The 20082-nt window shown below is 41.1% G+C and overlaps 1 protein-coding gene across 3 annotated transcripts in view; it reads left to right on the top strand.

Annotated features, from left to right (window-relative positions):
- The window catches only part of MYO5B (myosin VB), a 371041-nt gene that overhangs the window by 143001 nt on the left and 207958 nt on the right, over positions 1–20082 (top strand). For all 3 annotated transcript variants that reach the window (XM_003953284.6, XM_016933688.4, XM_054671932.2), the window contains exons 3-4: positions 13178–13349; positions 16498–16642. In XM_003953284.6, the coding sequence (XP_003953333.4) occupies positions 13178–13349; positions 16498–16642 (317 nt within the window). The remainder of the gene's footprint in view (positions 1–13177; positions 13350–16497; positions 16643–20082) is intronic.

The following is a 20082-nucleotide window of genomic DNA, read 5'->3' as shown; positions in this document are numbered from 1 at the left end:
ACCCACTTGAATGGTGTATCTTCTACTCTACTCCAGCAGATTTCGTTTCAGTTGATCTTTTCTAGTGGGTGGGTGTTTTTAAAAAGTTGCACGGAGGTAGTGAGGAATGATCTGCCATGTTGCTAAAACAGAGCAGATGCTCGCCCACCCTGCTGAAAATGAATTTGGCCCTGCATGACTAACTGTGGCAGCTGCCCAGACCCCATCTCCTCCTTCCCCTGCTACAAGGCCAGGCAGCATGTAATTGGAAGGGAAGCCTGGCTCTAGAGATTAGCAGCTCCCGAGAAATAATGGGCTCTGAACATCTGAGTCTGTCCAGGTTGCTCATGGGCAGTGGCTTGTCCATGGCTGGCTCTGAGCTATCATTACGTGTGACTTGGCAGAGCTGTGGACTAGAGGCAGGAGCACAGAAATTACGTGGCCACACTTTGAATGCAGAGAGTCTCCTCTGAAGCTGAAATTATCCATGGTGTACTATGCTGGCTGGAAAATCTGCCCCAGCAGCCTCCTCCAACCAACCTCGTGCATCCTCCCTCCCCCTGAAGTTCAATAGTGTGGGTTTCCCTGCATCAGCAAAGGATTAACATCAGTTAGATTATCTTCCAGGAAGACAATGATATTCCTAACCTCTGACTTATGATAGGACCTTCCACCTGCTTGCTAACTTGTCCCCTCTTTAAGACAGTCAAGCTTCTCTTTGTGCCTCTAAAAGGTTTTTTCACTCTTGCTTTCACTCATTCATTCATTCATTTCTTTTGTGGTAAAATATATGTAGTGTAAAATTTACCATGCTAACCTTTTTTTTTTTTTTAGATTTTTTTTTATTATACTTTAAGTTTTAGGGTACATGTGCACAATGTGCAGGTTAATTACATATGTATACATGTGCCATGCTGGTGTGCTGCACCCATTAACTCGTCATTTAGCATTAGGTATATCTCCTAATGCTATCCCTCCCCCCTCCCCCCACCCCACAACAGTCCCCAGAGTGTGATGTTCCCCTTCCTGTGTCCATGTGTTCTCATTGTTCAATTCCTATCTATGAGTGAGAACATGCGGTGTTTGGTTTTTTGTCCTTGCGATAGTTTACTGAGAATGATGATTTCCAATTTCATCCATGTCCCTACAAAGGACAAGAACTCATCATTTTTTATGGCTGCATAGTATTCCATGGTGTATGTGTGCCACATTTTCTTAATCCAGCCTATCATTGTTGGACATTTGGGTTGGTTCCAAGTCTTTGCTATTGTGAATAGTGCTGCAGTAAACATACATGTGCATGTGTCTTTATAGCAGCATGATTTATAGTCCTTTGGGTATATACCCAGTAATGGGATGGCTGGGTCAAAAGGTATTTCTAGTTCTAGATCCCTGAGGAATCGCCACACTGACTTCCACAATGGTTGAACTAGTTTACAGTCCCACCAACAGTGTAAAAGTGTTCCTATTTCTCCACATCCTCTCCAGCACCTGTTGTTTCCTGACTTTTTAATGATTGCCATTCTAACTGGTGTGAGATGGTATCTCATTGTGTGGCAGTCAGCAGCAACTCAGTGGTATTTACATTGTGTAACCATCACCACTATCCTTCAGAACTCTTCCTCTTTTACAACTGAAACTTGGTCCCCATTAAACACCAACTTCCCAATCTCTTCTCTCCCCACAGCACCTGGAAACCTCCATTCTACTTTCTGTCTCTGAGTTTGACGATCCCAGGTACCTCATAGAAGTGGAATCATACAGTATTTGTCCTTTTGTGTCTGGCTTATTTCACCTGGCATAATGTAAGATGTTTCATATTGAAGTCAACAAGATGATAAACTTCTTGGGGGAATAACATCTTATACCTTTTTCTCCCCAGAGCCATGATGGGTACAAGGTATCTAGGTGTGCCAACTCTTAGCACAAGACTGTTTTTAGAGTGGATCAGGCTTTCAGGGGATGCAAAACTTGGTGATGAGGTAGCTTCTGCATGCTCTGCCTGGAGCACCTCTGTGCGGGCCAGGCCTTCTCTCTCCTGGCCCCACCTCCCTTTTTGACTGCTTGACTCCTGCCCTCTAGTGTCAGGGAAAACTCTCCTTGTTTCCATGGTTTTTAATTTAAATTTCATTTTCCAACTGAGTTTGTATCTACTGTCTATCACCCACCTTGATGATGAGTACTCCCTCTGGGCAAGGCCCTGACTTAGCATTCATGAGTGAGAGGAAGACAGGGGAGCATGTGAGCCTTTCAAAGAGTAACACACTCTACCGTCTCAGTATTTCCAAGCCCACCCTGACATTTGGAGGGCCAGGGCAAGAGAATGTAACCCTACATCTGTTTAAAGTATATTTTATCAAATTATTTAAATCTCATATTTTTAATTAAAAACATTTTTAAACATTTACTATTTTAAAAATAAAGATAGTTGCAATTCTATTCAATTTCTATCCAGCTGCCAATATATGGAATCACTATCTTGGTTTGGCCATGTTATACCTGCACATATGTGTAAACACATAAGAGTAGTATGAATTGTTCAGTATTGCAAAGCATTCCTCCTCTGTCATGTTGCAGAGGTTGCAAATACTTAGTACCCCTGGAACCACGACAAGAGCACGTGGAGAAGCAAGGACTTGGATGCTTGGCCTAATTGGAAAATGATAATCCATTATGTAAGAATCTTTTGCATGTGCTATCTGAAAGGAAGGATAATGAGTTTGTCCTCCCTTTTACCTAAGCCTCTTTGCTGTCTGATTCTTCCCCACACTCCAAAGCATCATTTCTCCAGTGCTGGCAATGTTACAACCCATGAACCTCAAGGCAGCTGGGCGCTGTTGTCATATTTCAAAAACACAGGACAAGGTATGGAGAAGCGTTTCTCTGAGGCCTGAAGGTGTTAGTCACCAGAGCGGCGTTGAGCATTTCAGGTCATGCTGTGACAGCACTGAATGTTGATCCCAAGGACGGAGGCACACCATGTATTCTTTAATAATTTATATTTTGTGATATTTAATGCCCTCTGCAACACAGTGTCAGGGAAGGGATCCCTCTTGCTCAGGTCTAAGGATGGTACTGAACATATGAAGACATTATAGCAAGGTCCTAATCAAACATGGTTCCTCATGTCAAGAAGCTATAGTCTCACAGAACCACTAGGACTATTGTCCTTGCATATTGGTGCACTCAGACTCGTTCACCTTGAGAATGCAGAGCCCTTGTGTACTCAGTGCAACTTAAATGCCTGCTGTGCACACATCTGGCAAAACCAGAGAGCTAAGAGTGTCTGAGGATACCCTTCTGGAGCCACCAAAGCTGCTTAGTAGAGGTAGAGTTTGATTACTTCTTCTTTTAGCTGGCCATTTTAGTTCTTATAATGCTGGTTTTTGGGTCTCCTAATAATTTTTTATTTTTATCTTTATCTTGCTTTCAGTTGCTCAGTTATGGTTATACTGTACACACACAAAATGTTTCAGCATAAAGTATAATGCATACAATTATCTACTGGTAATATTGCTACCACTAATTAGTCATCTTGTCTAAAGAGTCAAAGTGTAAAAAAAAATTGTGGTAAAATACGCATAATGATTCAACATTTTCACTATGTTTAAGTGTACAGTTCAGTGGCATTAAGTATATTCACAATGTTGTGTGACCATCACCACCGTCTGTCTGCAGCTGAGTACCCTTGAAGCTCTTTCTGATTTATTGTCATTGACCTATTTTTCCTGCTAATTTTTTTCCCATAGATTAGGATGCTTTGCCCAGCTGCTTCAGATTAGAGATGAGTGGGGCAGCAATTTGCACCCCTGCCCCGAACATTTGGCAATGTCTGGGCACAGTTTTGGTTGTCACAACTGTCATGAGGAGGATTTGCTACTGGCATCTAGTGGGATGCTTCTCAGTGCTCTGTAATGCACAAGATGGCACCCCCACAACAGAGAAATATCCAGCCCCAGATGTTAACAGTGACAAGGCTGGGAAACTCAGGTTTAAGCCCATAAGGAAAGTGGTCTGGTCTGTCCATTGCTGGAGTACACCAAGTTAGGAGTTAAACTGTGGCTCTATGTTTCTGACAGAATGTGTAAGCAGTGGAATAAATTGAAGTCAAAAGATGAACTTTGACTCCATATTTTTATGCTGCTGTAATCTTGTTTATAATTCAAACCTCTTAATTGTGTTGACCAGGCAGTTTATCAGTAGCTTTTCATTTATAGACTTTTCTTCTAATTACTTGCATCACTGTTGATTTATCATTCATTCATTAAAAATTATTATTGAGCAATTATGTGCCAGAGTCTGATTATACAGCAGTAAAAATGACATATCTGTACCTTTGTGAAGTTTTCCATCCAACTTATGATGAAAATATACAATATAGGGTTTAGAATATGAAAAACTCAATTTCAAGAATCTGTAGAAATCTTTCTAAAACAGTGGTGGCCATGGCAGGATATTTGATGCTACTCCACCCACCCTCGTATCTGAGTCTCTGAGTCCTCCAACTTCACACTTTTTTTTTTTTTTTTTTTTTTTTTTTTTTTCCTGAGATGGAGTCTCACTCTGTCGCCCAGGCTGGGGTGTGCAGTGGTGCAATCTCGGCACACTTCAACCTCTGCCTCCCGGGTTCAAGTAATTCTTGTGCCTCAGCCTCCTGAGTAGCTGGGATTACAAGTGTATGCCACCACGCCACCTAATTTTTGTATTTTAAGCAGAGACGGAGTTTCACCATGTTGGCCAGGCTGATCTCAAACTCCTGAGCTCAGGTGATCTGCCAGCCTCTGCCTTCCAAAGTGCTGGGATTACAGGCGTGAGCCACCATGACTGACCCACACTCTTTTTGAAACCCTTTTGGATACTACTTGGATTTCCTGCTGACTTCTCAGAGCAGGAACACTTAGGGTGGCAGAGATGATACCTTCATGCTTCGCCATGGTTCCTAGCCCCCTTGCAGTTCATTGGGACCCTGTGATTACTTTTGTCGAGTGGGTGCTAAGTAGAACTGATGTTGATCACTTCAGGTGGAAGCAGAGAAGAACCCACAGGAGTTTGCTGTGCTCTTCTCTTCCTCTGCCTGGTGACTGTCAGGCAGCATGTTGGTGTCAGTGTGACCTTAGAGAGCAGAGCCTCAGTACCAGCCAGCCTTGTGCACCTAGCATAAATGAGAAATAAACCTTTGCAGTATTAAGCCACTGAAGTTTCAGGGTTAATTTGCTACTTCCTCATAACTTAACTGAATTTCCTAATTGGGAAGGTTACATAAATCAGAGTATTTTATTTTTCAAGTAATTGAGTGCCTGTGCTGTGCTTCATGGTGCAAGAGGAAGAATAAGAAGGTTCTCTTTAAGGAGAATAAGCTTTCTGGGGACTGGAGAAGATGGCGATAAAACTTAAACACAGGACTGTTAGAGAATGAGACACAGCAGAACAGTCATTAAATGTTTGTGGGTTTTTTTGTACACATTATTATTATTATTATACTTTAAGTTTTAGGGTACATGTGCACAACATGCAGGTTTGTTACATATGTATACATGTACCATGTTGGTGTGCTGCACCCATTAACTCGTCATTTACATTAGGTATATCTCCTAATGCTATCCCTCCCCCCTCCCCCCACCCCACAATAGTCCCCGGTGTGTGATGTTCCCCTTCCTGTGTCCAAGTGTTCTCATTGTTCAATTCCCACCTATCAGTGAGAACATGCGGTGTTTGGTTTTTTGTCCTTGTGATAGTTTGCTGAGAATGATGGTTTCCAGCTTCATCCATGTCCCTACAAAGGACATGAACTCATTTTTATGGCTGCACAGTATTCCATGATGTATATGTGCCACATTTTCTTAATCCAGTCTATCGTTGTCAGACATTTGGGTTGGTTCCAAGTCTTTGCTATTGTGAATAGTGCCGCAATAAACATACGTGTGCATGTGTCTTTATAGCAGCATGATTTATAATCCTTTGGGTATATACCCAGTAATGGGATGGCTGTGTCAAGTGGTATTTCTAGTTCTAGATCCCTGAGGAATCGCCACACCGACTTCCACAATGGTTGAACTAGTTTACAGTCCCACCAACAGTGTAAAAGTGTTCCTATTTCTCCACATCCTCTCCAGCACCTGTTGTTTCCTGACTTTTTAATGATCGCCATTCTAACTGGTGTGAGATGGTATCTCATAGTGGTTTTGATTTGCATTTCTCTGATGGCCAGTGATGATGAGCATCTTTTCATGTGTTTTTTGGTTGCATAAATGTCTTCTCTTGAGAAGTGTCTGTTCATATCCTTCACCCACTTTTTGATGGGGTTGTTTGTTTTTTTCTTGTAAATTTGTTAGAGTTCATTGTAGATTCTGGATATTAGCCCTTTGTCAGATGAGTCGGTTGCAAAAATTTTCTCCCATTCTGTAGGTTGCCTGTTCACCCCGATGGTAGTTTCTTTTGCTGTGCAGAAGCTCTTTAGTTTAATTAGATCCCATTTGTCAATTTTAGCTTTTGTTGCCATTGCTTTTGGTGTTTTAGACATGAAGTCCTTGCCCATGCCTATGTCCTGAATGGTATTGCCTAGGTTTTCTTCTAGGGTTTTTATGGTTTTAGGTCTAACATGTAAGTCTTTAATCCATCTTGAATTAATTTTTGTATAAGGTGTAAGGAAGGGATCCAGTTTCAGCTTTCTACATATGGCTGGCCAATTTTCCCAGCACCATTTATTAAATAGGGAATCCTTTCCCCATTGCTTGTTTTTGTCAGGTTTGTCAAAGATTAGATAGTTGTAGATATGCGGCGTTATTTCTGAGGGCTCTGTTCTGTTCCATTGGTCTATATCTTGTTTGTGTTTTTTTGTGCTTGTCTAGGACGTAGCACAAAACAACCTTTTAATGCATATTAAATGAACCTAGAGCCACATGCTTGCTACCGTAGTGAGGGTAAGTGGACTGAAGCTTTGAGGCCTCCTGTTACCTGGGAATAGAGTTTCCTTAACATTGTTTTTCTTCTAGGATAGCTGTTGTAATTTGACAAATGAGAAAACCCCTGCATCCATGGACCTAAGTTAAAAACCTTCAGCCAATGAAGTTGGAATGACCCTTGAAGATTGCTGAAACTAGGCTTCCCATCTTACAATTAGGGAAACTGAGTTTCCTGGAGGTCAAGTGATGGGCTCAAGGCCTTACAGAACTTGGGTTCAGTTTTTCTCAACTTTGGCTGTGCATTACAAACCCCTGGAGAACTTAAAAGGCAAAGCCTAGGTTTCAGGCAGACTAATTAAACAATCTTGGGATGGGATGTAGGTTATCTTGCTTAAAAGCTCTCCCAGGGATTCCGGTGTGCAGGGAGGGTTGAGAGCCACTGCTTTGATGGACCAGGACTTGAATATAGGGGTTGACTCCTATTCGGTGCGATTTCCACCTCTGGGTCAACACCAACTTCTTGCCAGCTGGTAACCCTGTTTTTACTAGCATATCTTTTTTTCTAGATCTTCTGGTTCCATGGGTAGATAATAAAAGCCAATTCTTTCTCCTCTTCTGTCCACTGTATGACTATTATTAGTTCCAAATCTTTGGGAGTGTCATTCAAAGATGTTTTTATGATTATACCATCTTGCTGTTGTACTATGTAACACAGACATAGATTGGGGTATGGGAGAAGTTATCAGTGAATCAGACATTTCACTCAACTAATATTTTTTGAGCACCTACTAAGTAGTATAGGATCATAGGCCCACAGGGCTTAGAACAGTCTAGGCCAGCGCTACCAATAGAACATTGGCTGTGGTGGAATGTTCTGTATCTCAGTTGTCTAATGTGTCAGTCACTAGCTACATGTAGTTATTGGACCCTTAAAATGTGATGTGAAAGAAAATATATTAACTCTTGGTGGCCAGGATCGTGGCGGCTCACACCTGTAATCTCACACTTTGGGAGGCTGAGGTGGGTGGATCACCTGGGCAGTTCTAGGCCAGCCTGGGCAACATGGCGAAACCCTGTCTCTACCAAAAATACAAAAATTAGCCAAGTGTGGTGGCATATAGCTGTAGTCCAAGCTACCTGGGAGGCCGAGGCAGGAGGATCACTTGAGCTCAGGAGGCGGAGATTGCAATGAGTCAAGATTGCCTCATTGCACTCCAGGCTGGGCAATAGAGCAAGACTCTGTCTCAAAAAGAAAAACTCTCAGGACTCCAAACTCACTGTGCCAAAGGGAAATTTAAGCTTGGGAACTGAGTCACGCAATACTACTTTCCTTCTGTTTGCAAACAGCTGTAATTTTGCAGCCCTGTGTCATAGCCTTATCTGTAAGCCGTGTTCCCACAGTGATAGAAGACCACATTATCTCCCCAGGTGGATTTCCTCAAAAATTGCTTACAATGAAATTTCTTGAGTCCCTAAATCTTCCAGGGTACATGTCACTCCTAAAACTAGGCCTACAAAACTGAGTTCTGTTGACTCTTACCGTGACAATGTCAATTGCCAGCTTATCTTCACAGGTACAGCACAAGGACAAGAACAGAAATCATCCCTCTGCCTACTCTGAGACAAATGCACAATGGACTTTTTCATTTTCTCCCTCTTTTCACATGTAAAATATGGATTTACTGAGGCTAATCAGAGCCTCACAAGAATGTAAACATTTGTCTCACTGCCTACCCTCCCTCTCCCTCCTTTTTTCCCCCTCCTGCTTGCTCTTTCCCCTTTAAATACTGAAGCTCCCAAACCCCCTTGGACAAAGCATAGGCTGCAGATCTCCTGCATCTTATATTTTTCCCTGCCTGCATCCTCAGCCTTGTGTAGACAAACCTCTGTTAATCGAGACCTACCTCAGTCACTTTGTATTAACAGTGGCTAGTGTGACTGAGAAACTGAGGTTTCAGTTGAATTTAATTTTATTAATTTCACTGAAATAGCCACATGGGGCTAGGGGCTACCCTACTGGAGAGCTCAGGTATAGACCAGTTCCTACTCTAGGCCTCCTGCCACTCTCACTCATCTAGTCCTGCTTGTCAGGCAGGGACCAATTGGGGGGACCTCCATCTGTTCCTGATTCCCAGCTCCTAGTTGCAGAAAGGAGGCAAGGTCCACTCTGAGTGGTGACTAAGTATTAATTTTGTGATAATTGTTAACATTTAGCCTCCTTTTCACCTCTAAAGGCCCAGTTATTGTAGAGTGGGTGGAATCTTTTGTGCCAGAAAGTTCATGGCCGCGATCACTAAGTCATAAACACTTAGATGTCAAATAAAACCATATTAGCTGTAAATGCCAGACACTAGCAGCAATATCAGAATCAAATTCCTGTTACAGAAAAAAAATCTGTTCTCAAGTCTCTCACTCCTGCCTTCCCTCTGGATGTCCACACACCCAAGAATCTGCACCTTTGGCTGCTGAGCTTGCAGCCCCCACCTCTTTTCTGCTGCTCTGGGCATTTTTACTCCTTATCAGTTTTACTGAAACCAATACCACTTGTTTATTTGCGGATGCAGTTTTCACAAAACTGCATGTGTGTTTGCCTCCACGTGCTTTTTTTAAAAATTTTTTTATTGCCATAGGTTTTTGGGGAACAGATGGTATTTGGTTAGATGAGTAAGTTCTTTAGTGCTGATTTCTGAGATTTTGGTGCACCCATCTCCCAAGCAGTGTACACTGAACCCAATTTGTAGTCTTTTATCCCTCACTCCTTTTCCCCTAAGTCCCCAAAGTCCATTGTATCATTTTTATGCCTTTGCATCCTCATAGCTTATCTCCTGCTTATGAGTGTGAGAACATACAATGTTTGGTTTTCTATTCCTGAGTTACTTAGAATCTCCAGTCCCATCCAGGTTGCTGCTAATGCCATTCATTCCTTTTTATGGCTGAATAATAATTCCATTTTATATATAAATATATATTTATAAATATATTTTTATATATTTATGAATATATTTATATATATATTTATATATTATATATATTTATAAATATATATTTATATATTATATATATTTATAAATATATATTTATATATTTATATATTTATAAATATATATTTATGTAGTATATATTTATAAATATATAAAAATATATAAATATATATTAAATATTAATATATTTACATATTTATAAAGGTATTTATATATTTATAAATGTATTTATATTTATATATTTATAAATATATGTAAATATATACAAATATATATTATATAATATATATTTATATTATATATTTATATATTATATTATATATTACATATAAATATAAATATATTTATAAATATATAAATATTTATGTATATATATATTGGTGTGTGTGTGTGTATATATATATATACACACACACACACACACACCACAATTTCTTTATCCACTCATTGACTGATGGGAATTTGGGTTGGTTCCAAATTTTGGAATTGTGAATTGTGCTGCTATAAACGTGCATGAGCAAGTATCTTTTTCATGTAATGACTTCTTTTCCTCTGGGTAGATACACAGTAGTGGGATTGCTAGATCAGATGGTAGTTCTACTTTTAGTTCTTTAAGGAATCTACACACTATTTTCCATAGTGGTTGTATTAGTTTACATCCTTGGGGGGAAGAGTTGAAGAGGTTCATCTGAGAATCTAGAGGAGGCCAGCATTTCTGCCTCAGGAGTGGAAGCCGTTGGGCTCAGGTCCTGGCTTTCTAATCTGAAAGAGGAGTACTCAGGTCCCGGCTTTCTCATCTGAAAGAGATGAGCTCTGTGGCTCTGCACCTGGCGGTCCCTGTGCTGCCTTCTGAGCTGGGTGCAGAGCCCGGGAGAGGAGGGCAGCTGTGCTCCTTCAGGTCCGGGGACATCTCCACCAAGGTGTGGTTGGGATGCTTTGTGGGGAGGGAGGTCTGATTAGAATCCTGCTAATACCAGTAACAGTGGATGAAGAAGCCTGCAACTCTAGAATTGAATGAAATAAAAATCAGCCCTCGGACATTGTCCATTTCCCCCTGTTCCCACCTTTTGGAAATTTTTCTGCATCGTCTACATGATAGTTAATTGTTCACTGGTTTCCTGTATAGACAAAGTTTAATATAAATAAAAAAGCTTTTCACAAAAAAAGAGCCTTCATTAATATAAAGAAAAAAACAGGAAACTGTATAAAGGAAATCCCACTAACAAAGATAACCAATGATGTTTTGCACGGTCATCCATCTAGGCTTTAATACAGTTTTAAATAAAGGGAATCCTCTTACAAACTTTATTCCTATAGGATACTTTTTTTTTTTTAAATTCAGAAGAATGCTGTGGGCAGCTGCCTGACTGTCCCTGTAGTTTTTCTTTCACTATCTATAGCTTCAATGAGTCCATATCTTGGCTCACTTGTGAAATTATTTCATGAGACGAAGGAAGGAAGAGTTCATCAATGAAAAATTCTGATTTAGGTATTGCCTGCTGCCCTCCAGAGATAAACCAATCTGTCCCCACAAGTGGTGTAACTGTCTGCCCTCTTCCTTGTTAGGGTCTTGTCAGTCTGATAATAGTGCTGATAATCTTTTACTTGAATCTCTTTGGTTACTGATGAAGTTGAATAGTTTTTCATCTGTTCATGTGCTATTTTGTGATTTGTATTCTAGGTATGATTTTCTGTTGGGGTGTTGGTTTTCTTTTTAATTTCTTATAACTCTCTGTATATTAAGATTAGGAATTCCATCGTATGATGAAGAATCCCTGTCCCCTTTTCCCTTTTCCCATTTGACTTTGCAAATGGTAGGTTTTATGATAGGTTTAAAGTTTTAAATTATAGTCAAATTTATAAATATTTTCCTACATGGTTTTGGCTTTTGCATAATTCTTCAAAAGTTCTTACTTCCAAAACTTACACAAATACTTGCCCAGTTAAAAAATTTTTTTAATGTTTGTTCTATCTAAACTTATTTTGGTAAGAGAGAATAAGAATAAGAATACTGGTCTAATTTTTTTTTCCCTAAATGGCTAGGTAATTTACTTACCAATACTACTTGAAAAGATCCTTTTAACCTTTTATTTGCAATTTAACATTATAACATACAAATTTTCTCTATGTGCTAGTGTTTCTTTCTGTATCTACTACACTTGATTTATCTGCCTATCTTAGCCCTTTCATTGCTGGGTTTGTTAATATTCCTTAACATTTGATAACCGAGTCCCTCTAAAGATGGGGTGAGAGGAACATTGATATTTATATTATCTTGAAAATTGACTGTTACCCCAGTAAATTGAGTCTGTGTCCATAGAATTTCCTAAAAGGTTTATGTAAAATAGAAATTCTTAAAATATGATCTAAAAGCCGCCTGTATCAGAATTACTTGGGAATGTATTTTAAATTTCTGTTTCCTGAATCCTGCCTCAGAATTCCTGATAAGTAGGTTGGGCTCAGGAAACTTTATAAGCGTCTCAGAAGATTTTTAAGAACACCATAAGAATCTTAGCACTCAGGTAAAACACGGTGAACAGCAGCCAAGTTCCTCCTGTTTAAATGTTTAAAAACATCCCCACTACCTTCTTATAAACTACCTGTGTTAGATGTACATGTGTGCATACATGTACCGAGGGTTACAAATGTATCCTGTCAATGAACATTTTTGAGTGCTTAATGTTGTCCAAGTGCTAAGAATACAAGGATAACACCTCGCATCTGAGATTTGACCTTAAAATGTGTAATCCTACTCCCTGATTATGCACATATATCTCAAACTCCTAATATATTTTAGGTAAAAGCAAAATTACTGCCCTAGAAGAACGTGCAGTTAGTTGGGGAGAAATATATGCACAAATGGTTCAACTTGAGGCCGCTTATAGAGGGCAGTTCATCAGATACAAGATGATCTAGATAAAAATGGAGTGTGTTGGTTAATGGGGGAGAGTGTATGAAGTACCAGCAATAAATGGGGCCAATCAAGGAAGTTTTTCTAGATGGAAGAAAGAACAGCATTCCAATTGCAACTGAAATTAAAGACTCAGTATTTTTCCCTTAAGAAGCAATAGAACACTCTCTTAGACCTGGTTATGTTTCCTGAGCTCTGTGGGTTATGTTATCAGCAAATTTTCCATCTGGACCGGTCTCTCATGGCAACACAGGTATTTTGTTCAGCTTGTCTTTCTTTAAAACATTATCTTCATTACTTACTATCATGTTAAGATGGTGATTCCAGCTAAGAAGACAGGACATTGAATACAGACTTAACACTTCATAACCACCTTTTTGTGTCTGCTACTTGCATGTCTTTAGATTCTGGAATACCCAATTGATGTACAATGCAACCAGCTGCCCTTCTTACGGAATCCAGATATCTTGGTGGGAGAAAATGACCTGACTGCCCTTAGCTATCTTCATGAGCCTGCAGTTTTGCATAATTTGAAGGTCCGTTTCCTGGAGTCCAACCATATCTACACTTACTGTGGTAAGTCAGGGGCATCTGTTGGCTGCATGCATTGGAAAGTGCTTACCAGCTTTAGACTTGCTCAACTCAAATGCTTAGGAGTCCTCATTTCACTCTCTCATTTGTAAGTATCTCTCCACTGAGACCCTTGAAAGGTTTGCAATCAGTGAATGTGGCTTAATTAGGCTGCCCCAGTCTCTGTGGGATGATTGGTGTTAATCATGGATCAACCAGGGAAGAAATGGGTCACACCATGTGGTGCGACTGGCTTAGCTCAGTCCTTGGAGTCCTGGGAGAGGAGTAAGTACAGCATCGTGTCTGAGCTGGGAGCCTGCTCTCAGCACCGAACCCTTGTTTTGTTTTGCCTTGTTTTATTTTCTGCTTGAAAAGCCTGCTTTTCTGTGATCTTCTCACTTGCTTCTGTTTGTACTGACATAATACCCAATGAGTATTTGTCAAAATAGTGAGCAAAATTCATAACATATTTTAAAAGTCTTGAAATTATATTTGATTTTCTTAAAACTTCTCCTTTCCGCCGGGCGCAGTGGCTCACGCCTGTAATCCCAGCACTTTGGGAGGCCGAGGCGGGCGGATCACGAGGTCAGGAGATTGAGACTATCCTCGCTAACATGGTGAAACCCCATCTCTACTAAAAATACAAAAAATTAGCCGGGTGTGGTGGCGGGCGCCTGTAGTCCCAGCTACTCGGGAGGCTGAGGCAGGAGAATCGCTTGAACCGGGGAGTCGGAGCTTGCAGTGAGCCGAGATCGCGCCACTGCACTCCAGCCTGGGTGACAAAGTGTGAGACTATGTCTCAAAAAAAAAAAAAAAAACAAAACAAAACAACAAAAAACCTTCTCCTTTCCTATATCACAAATTCTGATCTCTCTCTCTCTTTTTAAAGAGTATTGCTAAGTGGCATAGCAAAAATAGAACCCTATAAACCGTTGTTTGAGAGGCAAATTGAGGATCTGGTTGGGGATTCTGGCTGCTGGGCTCCTTTGTGGGAGTCGCTCCTTTGTGGTCTTGTCCCGGGAGGGAACGCCTGGCATGTGCCCTGTGGTCTTGCTCATTGTCGTAAGTGACACCTCAGGCACTCAGGGGTTTTTCACTTTTATATTCCACTTTGGTTTGGAATTGATAGTTTTAGCTGCTAAGTTAGGGTGAGTTTTTCTTCCAGATTTCAGGAGCTGTCGATAGCAAGCTGATTCCAGTGCTTGAGAGCTGTGATTTCCCAAAAGCTCCTTCACTCCAACTGCTGGTGGGAGTTTTATTTGAAACAAACTGTCAATTATCAGAGCCTTTAATAAGATATTTACTTCAAAAAGGAGACTTTTAAAATTCGACTCCTATTTTAGGAGAAAAAGATAAGTGACCATCAGGTTCTATTTTTAAAGGAATACCCTCTAAGATGTCCCAGTGTCTGTACATATTTATCCAAATGCATCTTGACTCCTCCAGTTCAAGCTGTTCAGAGTGACTGAATGGCACAGAAGTCTGAGTCATCCAGGAAGCACTAGATGCTGCTCTGGAGGGGCCAGGATGTTTAAGGAAAACACGTGACCTCGGAGTATGATATGGAAATGTGAATTGCGTGCTACGTGAATTAGAATCTTATAGAACTCTAATAACAAGCAGAACATGTGAGGCTGTTCCTAAGAGGATTCTCCAAGTGATTAGCCGCATTAGTGGAATTTGTTAGGGTTCTGGGCCTTATATTTTGGTCTTTTCAGGCGAACTTCTTTCAAGAGGACTTGAGTGTCTTTTTTACCCCCTGGCCCTTTCCCCTTTATGTGGAATAATCTGGTTTATTACACTTCGTGTTCCCAGCATCTCTTTTCAGACACCGGAAGGGAACACAATGTCAGAGACTTCCCATCTTAGCAGTCGCCCTTTGATTGCATTCTCCTTCCCAAGTGACTGGAAAAGCTTCTGGTTTTTGTACCTCAGTCAGTGGGTCTTCTGACATCCAGAATGTGATCTTATGGGAAAGAAAAAGGCATATCTCTGTTTTGTCTGAAAGATCAAATTCACAATTTTTTCCTTCTACAGGCTCAAATATCAACCTGCCTCACATCATCCATAAAAGATTATCTGAACTTTATAGCATTTCCTGGTTGCTCAATCAACATGTATTTACGGAGTCCATCATTGCAATGCATTCTTTAGGGGACACAAGGTGTAAGGGAAAAAAGTTGAGATGTGGTGTAATAAAAAATAGCAAACATGCAGTGCTTACTATACAAGGCACTCGTCTTAAGTGTTCTCTTTTTTTTTTTAAGACAGGGCCTCACTCTGTCGCCCAGGCTGGAGTACAGTGGTGCCATCATAGCTCACTGCAGCCTTGAACTCTTGGGCTCAAGCATTCCTCTCAGCCTCCTCGAGCAGCTGGGACTACAGGTCCATGCCACCATGCCCAGCTAATACTTTTTTGTAGAGAAGAGGTCTCACTGTGTTAACCAGGCTGGTCTCAAACTCCTGGCCTTAAGCGATTCTCCTGCCTCAGCATCCCAAAGTGCTGGGATTACAGGCATGAGCCACCGTGCCTGGCATTTTCCCTTGCACAATTCATCATTTTTCCTTAGGATGTCCCAGATAAATGCAGTTGTTATCTCCATTTTATATAACAGTTGAGGAAACTGAAGTACTGAGAAGTAATTGCCAAAAATGACATAGTTGGCTGAGCCAAGATTAGATCTCAAGATATGTAAATTGTATTCTCTGTCCACATGTTATTTGTTTTTTAGTTAAGATAACCAATATACAAATGAGAAAATGTATAATCCTTTCCCAGATTTTAGTTCTGAGATGGATTTTTAAGTCTCTCTAATATATACTGGTAGAATTTAATATCCTCTTCTCTCTGATCCTGGAACACCTTGCACATGTCTATTTTATTAACTCAATTTTTTTTAGCATTTGTGAGTGAGTGTGTGTGTGTGTGTGTGTGTATGTGTGTATGTGTGTATGCTTATTCCAGGCTGTAGGGTATTTGGAGACCTGAAGCACACAGATGAGCCTTGATTGAGCTGATTGATTGGTTAAGACTGGTTCTGCTGCCCTCTCATTCTTTGGTTTTTGGCGTGTGTATGAATGGATGGGTGCCTTGAGCTAATAATGCCAGGTGTCTGCTGTGCTGTCGGAATCTGACCACCTTGTCTGTTTGCAGGTATCGTACTTGTTGCCATTAATCCTTATGAACAGTTGCCAATCTATGGACAAGATGTCATCTATGCCTACAGTGGCCAAAACATGGGAGACATGGACCCCCACATCTTTGCTGTGGCAGAAGAAGCCTACAAGCAGATGGCCAGGTGAGAATGTCCTCAGCCCAGAAGTCCTCCTGAGTAGTCAGTGGGCAGGAAGGGGAGTTTTTACCTTCCTCTGCAACTGATGCTCACAGTGAGGTGGTGAGATTGGGACTGAGGAAACATCTTGGAAACAAAGCAGCCCAAGTTCTACTGCCTACCTCATTTCTTCATGCCTTTATCTTATTCTTGTGAACTTGAACCTAGACTTGGAGAGCAGTGGCTCTTTAGACTTATTTCATTTTTTTGAGCAATGGAATAAATTCCTTGCATTTCATCTCTCTTTGACTTCCTTTTGGCCCCTTTTCCTCCCTTCATGGTATAATATAATTCATTTGCTAGCATCTCCATTCACTTACCCCAGCCTGATCTACAGATAGTCTCACTGAAGACTCCCTTTTGAAGAAACCAGGACTCTTTGACAACTTCTTGAGATGCCAAGCACTTAAAGGCAGAAATTGAAGTTTCAAACTGGCAGCTGTGCATAGTGGTTTGGGATTTTTAGCCTGGAAGTGGAGCTCTGTTTAGGCATTTAAGTAGATCTCCTCCTTATTGCTGTTATTCTTTTCACTCTGAAAAATAGCACATCTGTTTCTTCAGAAAATGGGTTGGGTGATGGGCTGTAACTTCAGCATAAAGTAGGGAAAGATAGCTTTATCAATGTTTTGGGGGAAATGCAGGTCTCAGTTAATGCTAAAATGCTAGATTCTTTCAGCCAAGTTTTTCTTGTCACCTCTAGAGAACACTTTTTGGAGCTGGCAACATATAGCAAAGTCTTTTTGGAGAAGGAAAGCTATTTAGATTAATTTAGTAAAAGGAGTTAGTGATTTTTGTAGGGGGAGAATCCCATTCTAGGTGGTCTGTGCTTCAGTGGATTTCAGGGTATCATTTTCATCCCAGTGAAAATTTCCATGAGGGAAGACTGTTTTATGGGCATCCTTGCAGATTTATAGTGCTTTATTGCTGGCTGTAGAGATCAGTATATAAAAGGTCTGCTTCATTATAGATACTCAGTGATATATTCAAAATAAGCACTGATTGGAGAGCTGAAAAATCTAATAAACAGAATGATCTGTAACTATTTTATTTCTCCAAAGAGTGGAGCTAAAATTATTGCAATCTTTCACTTTTCTCTAATGCCAAAAGAAAGACCATACACTATATTAACCTGCTATCAGGGCTCAACTAGGAGTCCCTTAGCTTGGCAACTCATTGATGTGTACCTCCTACCCAATGGTGTGTGGTTCAGAAGATTGTGTGGAGAGAAGAATGAGCATTAGCATGTTGCACAGTATGCAGCCTGCGCATGAGTTTCTGTTGGAGGCCGCGGGTATGGCACAGAGGAGGGAGGCCTTGGGACTGAACGGATTCTGTGCTTCGGAAGAATCAATTCATCTGAGTCTACATGCACTTCATGTGAGAACAGCGACACTCTTTCCTCCTTTAGAAGATGGTTTCTTTATGGTTCTGAAAGAGAAGGTAGATGTGGCTTGGTTCTTACCATGTTATACCATGCCAACAGCTCTGACAGCGCTCTAAGACTTGTCCTGTCATGGCTGGATGCTTTCATCCCATTCTCTTGGCCATTGCACTTAGGTGTGTCAGAAGTTTCCATTCTTCATCAAAGCTGCTTGTGGACTCCTGTAGGCTTGAGAGTCTTCTAGCTTTCCACCCTGTGGAGTCTTCTAGCTTTATCCACCCTGTAGACCCTCTTGACAAGATTCCTCTGTTCTTCTCTGCCGTGCCTGAAGCTGAGTCCATGGTTATCCTACAATTGGGTTATTTCACTTGCTTGGGACCTTTGCACCCATTATGGGGAAGAGGACGTGTGGGAGTCTGGGGTGATGGGTGTGATACTGTCTTGCCCTAGGGTAATGAATTTGTCAGTAGAGAGTTCGGATGTTAAAGCTGAACTGGGATTGCTTCCTTAAGGATTTTCTTTAAGGTTTTAAGGTTTATACTTGTTTTACCACTGGGTCCCTAATTTTGCTGAAGTTCTTGTGCAATTTTTGCTTATGAACATGCATTAGAAGTAGGAAGACCAGCACATGTGGCCACAGGGGAGAGCTTTTTTGTTTTTTTGGTTTTTTTGTTTTGTTTTGTTTTGTTTTTGAGATGGAGTTTCGCTCTTTCGCTCAGGCTGGAGTGTGCTGCGATATCAGCTCACTGCAACCTCCGCCCCCCGAGGTTCAAGTGATTCTCCTGCCTCAGCCTCCTGAGTAACTGGGATTATAGGTGCCTGCCACCACGCCTGGCTAATATTTGTATTTTTAGTAGAGACGGGGTTTCACCATGTTGGCCAGGCTGGCCTCGAACTTCTGACCTCAGGTAATCCACCCGCCTCAGCCTCTCAAAATGTTAGGATTACAGGCGTGAGCCACCACGCACGACTGAGAGCTATTTTTGAATTACTTCTGTTGTCAGCAGCTCAGGGTTTCTGTTATTGATCTGAGATGTACATTGGAAGCCTCAGCAGAATCTGTTGAGCCAAGAAAGAAGGGTGACCCATTGGTTAGATGCAGGACAAGTTTTTGCTGTATTTCCTGTATGGGTCTTCTCTATCAGTTTTAGATACTAGAACACATTCATTCAACAGTACTTGTCAACTGTCTGTTGTGCTTTTTCTGACTCATCAGTAGTCATTGAAATAATTATGTGGTTCAAGTAGCCATAGGCTAGCACAGTGTACTTTGAATTTGAGCCTGCCTAACAGCTGGGTGAAATGAAAGGTGTAAGAAACTAACATTAATAGTTTTCAGTCTTTGGAGACTACAACTCAGGTGGCCTTGGACTCAGTGATTCTCTTGATTCACTGGGGACTGGATTTTCTTTCTTGATGTGGCTCACACAGGAACTCTTGATGCTTTGAGTGGGTGGGGAGACTCTGTGAGAGCATGAGGGACTAAGTATAGATCTTTATTCCCCCCCATACCCACCCCCCAAGAGTTCCAGGAGAGAACTGCTAGTGCTGGAGGAAAGTTAGAGGAGATAGCCGTAAGAGAAGAGGATTTGTTCACTGTCCCTATCTCTGTCATATTCACCAAGTCTGGGCTTGAGGGTGAATGCAGATTCACAGTGAAGAAAAAGGGGGTGTTAAAATCCTATGAAACGTCATTTTAATGAATTCTGTCCACTGCATGAGAATCCTGTGAGGAAGGGGCTTACCTCCACTTCTTAGCTGTGTGCTTTCTACTCCTCCTTCCCTGTCTGAGACCCAGAAGGCCCACTCACTCATTTTTACCTTCCTCAGCTCCAACCTCAGGTCCTCCATCAAATCATTATCAGCAGATGTTTATAAAGTATCAGTTATTTGATAGACTCAATACTGGCCACTAGGAAGTGTAAGACCTCACCCTGCTTCTTAAGGGGCTCACTGTCTGGTGGGAGAGAAAAGACGTATGTAGGCCAAGAAGCCTATAATTGCAGGAAGTATAAATAGAAACTGT

The sequence above is a fragment of the Pan troglodytes genome, chromosome 17 (genome assembly GCF_028858775.2).
Source record: "Pan troglodytes isolate AG18354 chromosome 17, NHGRI_mPanTro3-v2.0_pri, whole genome shotgun sequence".
Lineage (NCBI taxonomy): Eukaryota > Metazoa > Chordata > Mammalia > Primates > Hominidae > Pan > Pan troglodytes.
The sequence above is the reverse complement of the archived record's forward strand: the minus strand, read 5'-3'. Positions and strand labels throughout refer to the sequence as shown.